Source organism: Haliaeetus leucocephalus, unplaced genomic scaffold (assembly GCF_000737465.1).
Source record: "Haliaeetus leucocephalus isolate CR32 unplaced genomic scaffold, Haliaeetus_leucocephalus-4.0 Scaffold211, whole genome shotgun sequence".
Lineage (NCBI taxonomy): Eukaryota > Metazoa > Chordata > Aves > Accipitriformes > Accipitridae > Haliaeetus > Haliaeetus leucocephalus.
In genome coordinates, this window is record NW_010972647.1 from 106849 (window position 1) to 108159 (window position 1311).

Here is a 1311-nt window from a genome sequence, read left to right on the forward strand (position 1 = left end):
GGCCAAATTCCTTTTTTAGTTTTGCCAACTCAGTGGCAGTATAGGGGACCTCTTTAGTTGTAACTTGGGGGAACTGGTCCTGCTCATCATCATAAATATATTCAGTTTTGACTAAGGGTCGCAATGAAGGCAGCTCCAACTTCTCCACTCTCTCTTTTGCTGCCTGCAGGTCCTTAAAGGGGTAGCCAATTTTTGATCTTGGAGGAATTTCCTCATGGACAGTACCCGCAAGGAGCTGCTCCTTAAGAGCAATTTGCAAATGTTTCACTTGGTTCTTTTCTGCTTCAAGTTGTGCTTTTAATCCCGCCACTTGTCCCATAAGGGACTGAACAAGATTTTGGAGGGATTCAATAATTTGAGATTCTGCAGTGAGGTGGCAATCCCTATCCTCCACTGCTGCGGCCAGACTAGCACTGAGAACAGCACAGACAATTGGTTTTCCTTTCGCTGATCGCACTCTAGCATCTTCCTGTAAAGTGACCATCCGATCAACAACAGTCTGCAGATTATACCAATTTCCCTGAGCCCTGTGTACCCCAGGCACAGAGGGTCGTGCTTTATGTTTTTCTAAAAAATCAAACAAAACTTCTTTCCCCAAAGGGACAATTTTACTATCATTCATCTTATACAAAGCAGGGAAGCAGTTGTCTCAAGAAGGTAGCACTTAAAGTTTCAAACACAACACAACACAAGCCTGCTCCTCTTCCATTCCTGAAAGGTCTCACATATTTTGGAAACAGTACAGCACTCTTGTCTCAAGGGATCCTGTCCCTGACGCCAATTTAAATGTCCCGATCCAATGTCGGAAAAGGTTTCGATATGATCCCAAGAGCGAGATTAAGACACAAATGAGGTCAAATGCCAGATACCCAAAAGAGCTTTTATTATCAAAAGTATCAAAAGTAGAAAATAGTAGTGATAGGATAGAATGGAAGAAAAGGCAGAAATCAAGCAAGCAGTTGGGATAGAGTTGCAAGGATAGTCACCACCATGGATCCAGCGGTGTCCCGTTGGTCCTCAGTCTTCAATTCTTCAGTGGTGGGTGCACACCATGGCTTGTCTCCACATTTTTTTGTAGGGCATATTTTGATGATGCATGCACACACATACTGTTCATGCACTGTTCACACACTGCAGGTTTCGTCTGTCACAGGGCCTTCGGGTGATCAACACCAGAAAGCAGTATCTTATCGCAAAGACTACCTTTTCCATGAGAATGGTAGCCTCCACATTCTTGCATGCTTGTGGGCTTCAGCCCATTTCCTCTCCTGGATGCCTCAGTGGCCTAGTAATCGTCCTTATGGATGGAGG

General features: G+C 44.5%; 1 protein-coding gene across 1 annotated transcript in view; it reads right to left on the reverse strand.

Annotated features, from left to right (window-relative positions):
- LOC104831109 overlaps nt 1-622 on the reverse strand; it is a 2451-nt gene extending 1829 nt beyond the window's left edge. The window contains 1 exon segment of the mRNA XM_010566459.1: nt 65-622. Within this exon segment, the coding sequence (XP_010564761.1) occupies nt 65-622 (558 nt within the window).
- Between the last annotated feature and the right edge of the window lie 689 nt (nt 623-1311).